The sequence below is a fragment of the Pteropus vampyrus genome, unplaced genomic scaffold, assembly GCF_000151845.1.
Source record: "Pteropus vampyrus isolate Shadow unplaced genomic scaffold, Pvam_2.0 Scaffold571, whole genome shotgun sequence".
NCBI lineage: Eukaryota > Metazoa > Chordata > Mammalia > Chiroptera > Pteropodidae > Pteropus > Pteropus vampyrus.
In genome coordinates this window covers 237519-241293 of record NW_011889352.1, presented here as the reverse complement: position 1 = coordinate 241293, position 3775 = coordinate 237519, and the positions used below count along the sequence as shown (strand labels likewise).

At 29.7% G+C, this 3775-nt stretch overlaps 1 protein-coding gene across 10 annotated transcripts in view; it reads left to right on the top strand.

The window, feature by feature from the left end:
• EHBP1 (EH domain binding protein 1) overlaps window positions 1-3775 on the top strand; it is a 322192-nt gene that overhangs the window by 144848 nt on the left and 173569 nt on the right. Inside the window, exons 1-2 of one of the 10 annotated variants that reach the window (XM_023525563.1) lie at window positions 398-560; window positions 1204-1326. The exons of 8 other annotated variants lie outside the window; for them this stretch is intronic. In XM_023525563.1, the coding sequence (XP_023381331.1) occupies window positions 413-560; window positions 1204-1326 (271 nt within the window). In that variant the 5' untranslated portion in view covers window positions 398-412. Of the gene's footprint in view, window positions 1-397; window positions 561-1203; window positions 1330-3775 lie in introns of those variants that run through there. One more of the 10 variants, XM_023525561.1, reaches the window with a different exon arrangement.

The following is a 3775-nucleotide window of genomic DNA, read 5'->3' as shown; positions in this document are numbered from 1 at the left end:
AATGAGCAGGTGCTTATTTTCATGATTCATGCGTATATATTCTTTAAACCTTTAAATTTAGAATTTTGTAAACAAATAGTACATATTTTCTGTGGTATCAGAGGATTTTTAAATTGTTTTTAACATATGCATTTAAAGCACTATTTTAAAAATGCAAAATGTGGTTACTGAAAGCCAATGTCAGCCTCTTGAATTATCTTTGTTTTGTGTTTAACATAGGTTTTCCATTAATAATATGTTTTAACAATAAAACGTTTTCCATCTAAAATAGTACAGCATAACTTTCAGTTAAATACATCTGTTATAGTTCATCAAAATAACATCCTCTGAGTGTATTATTCTCTTGATTAACCGAACATCCCCTCTCTTTGTCTTTTTAAGTAACAGCATGCTTCTACTGCTCTTTAATTAAATGACCTTACCTTACATTTGTCTCGACTGGCTTCTGTTTACAGAAATTGTAAACCAATTGAATGCTCTGAGCAGCTTAGATGAAGATCAAGATGACTGCATAAAGCAAGCAAATATGCCTTCAGCTAAATCAGCCAGTTCCTCTGAAGGTTTAAGAGCTTTCTTCCTTTCTTTCTGCTTCTGATTGCCTTTATTTACTGTGACCTGCTACCTCTTGACTTCTGTCTGTATTTAGCTGTCAGTTTTGTCTTTGTGCTTTTCCTTGAATGTTTTCTTTGGTAATTTGTAGTGCACCAACAGGCAACAACATAACAGAACTGACCATCTTTAGCAAAGCCTTGTATCAGGATCCTTGTTAGATGGTTATTTTAAAACATAAGATAATAATTGGTCATATAACATGACAGTATTGCTTTAGTTAGCTTGTATATTGTAACTATATTGTTTTTAAGATATTTGCTTAGATTAAACTCATTTGAATTATTTATATTTAAGACTGAAGGATGTTTTACTAAAAATCTATCAGTACTCTTTTATTAGATTGAATTAAATTCAGACAAAAGTTTATCTGATATAATTTTTCTATTAATATGCATATTTATTTTGTTTCATATGAAAATGTTGGTATGCTACAAAATACTTGAATGGCATTCTATCATTGGTAAAATGCTGTATCTTATTATTTGCAGGTATTATTAATGTGAATTTATACAAGTTGAAATATTTCATGAATGATCAAAGTTATGCTTTACTGAAACCATAGTGAACTCTAACACATATGTTTATTTTCAGAACTTATCAACAAACTTAACTTTATGGATGAAGCGGAAAAGGACTTGGCCACTGTGAATTTAAATCCATTTGGTGATCCTGATATAGCAGAATTAAATCCATTTGGAGATCCTGATTCAGAAGGTAGCAAGTTTTTTTTCTGTACTTTTAAAGTCATTATATAGTCAGGTTCTTTTGAACTATAAGGGCAGGAAGAGATTTTTTTTAAAAAAAGACATAAAAAGTAATTCTTGTTGCTAATGATAATAGCGTTGTCTTCAATACCACTTACAGTTGTTTAGCAATTCTGGGTAGCTTCCATTGAATTATTTACAAAGAAAAAAAAATAGTCTTATATAGACTTTTACTTGCGGCTTATTTTAAAATTTTGTTTTAGTGTGGTCAAATATTAAAGCTCTAATGTTGAAAGATAATAGTATTTTACCTAGCTGGCATACAGTAAAGTCTCATTAGTTGGCCTATCAAGTAAGGTCAGGTTGTGGGACATACCAGTATTGGCATGGCGGGGTGTCTTCTTCCTCTAGACAACTCCTCTGCCCTTACACTCAGAGTTCGATGAGCCCCTCCATCTCCCACTCTCCGTCTCTGGCTGAGAATTACAGTCAGTGATGAGAACAAGTTGTACATATGAATAGCATGGAGCAGAAAGAAAATCGAGAACCACTGTTGTCATATATACAACATAATTGGAAGGAATAAACCCAGGCATTTTTTTTCCTGGGTCATTTTTCTTATCAGGTAGTTCTGAACTCTTAAATCCGAGATAAGAGGTATTGAGGAAGTGAGACTTCTGTTTAATTAAACTGTTTGCTCAAAGTAAATACAAGAATGATTAACCACTGTTTACATCTTTTAGACTGCTGTTATGAAAGCTTCATGAGCTTTAAAGAATTTTGCTGCTACCTCTCATGGTGAAAATGATGTTTTACCTTTAGTATTCACTGTTAGAACAATACTATATTATAATCCACTCTTCTTTCTCTTCCTTACTTTCTCTCTTCTTATCAGATTCTAAATTAGTAAATTTAAATTAATGAGATTCTCTTTTGTTTATGAGCTAATTATACTAAGAACATATTTTAAATATCAATAGTTACAGTAAATCTTAGAGGTAATCTAGTTTTGCTGCCTCTTTTCATAGATTAGGAAGCTGAGGCCTAGAGTAATTAAATGATTTGAACAAAAACTTTAGGTAAATGAAGGTGGAGTTGGAACTAAGATTCCTAATCAAGTGTCTTTTTTTAACGACATAGCTTCTCCTTAATTACGTACTATACATTTGAGTATATTGAAATTTAAAAATATTGCCAAGATATTTTGAGACGTCAATATTTGAGCTTTCCATTTCAAAATCAAATAAGTAATTTTCCAAATTATGTGGGTCTATTTCCTGAGGTATAGAAAGAAGTGGCAGATATCATGTAATATTGTATTTCTATATAGGAGAGGTTAGCTAACCTGTTTCAGATACTCATGCCTATAGAGCTAAGAAAAAAAATGTGACAACCTGTATTCTCTTTAAATATATATCTCTTAGACTTTTTGCAATAAGTATTTTCTATTAAAAGAATACTTATTTTCTAGAAATAGTTATTAATAGTTTATTAAGTTTTATTGATTAAAAACTTGCATCCTCAAGTAACAAAAGTATTTGGGGAAGAAAGATGTGTGTAGATGTTTAGATTTTTTTTTTTCTTTTACAGTTTCAGTTCTCATATTCAAGACATTGTGTGCTTCAGTGACCCTTTTACAATGTTATTAAGTATATTTGTTAGCTTTTATATGAAATAATCATAAACCCTCTTTTGTTGTCAGCTCTGTCATCTTCAAATCTTGCTCTATAGTTTGAATACTTTCTTACTTTTTGTTTTATAACTCATGAATTTGCTTGGATCAATTTTTGTAATCCTCTTCCTCAGAGTAAAAACTAAAATCTTATTTCCATTGACCAGTTTTATCAGTTTCTTAAACATTTGAGACTTGATATTAGTTAATAAAAAATTGAGTAGGCAAAAACTTTGCAGTCTTTCTTCCCCTATAGAGAAAAGAAAATGCTTCTCATGTACACTGTTATAAAGATTCTAGTGGTTTTAAGTTTAAATATTAACCTTGTGTTACAAAAGATACAAGTACTGTCTTCTATAACATAGGCTGTATTTATAATTGAATGTTGTGCCTCTGAATAATTGAATGTTGTGCCTTCATTTTATTATTGATTTATTATGATTTTATGAATTCTCTTTCATACTTTATAATTGCTTTCCCATGGTGTATGGAATTTCAATTCAGAGTTTTTATGTTTTATTTTTTCAATATAAAGAAAAATAAGTTTTCTGGGCTAAAGTCTAAAGTATAAATAAAAGTAACTTGACTTTAAAATATAAAATTAATAAATATATGTCAATAATGAGGTTTTAATAATTAAATTGTTTGAAATGTTATTTATGAAACAATTGTTTTTCTTGAGAATTTCAATAATCAATTTTCTGTTTCCTTAGAATATTTTGTCAGAGTTGCATGGCATAATTAAAATTACTTTTAAACTATGCTATGATTATTGGCTCTCTGAAAC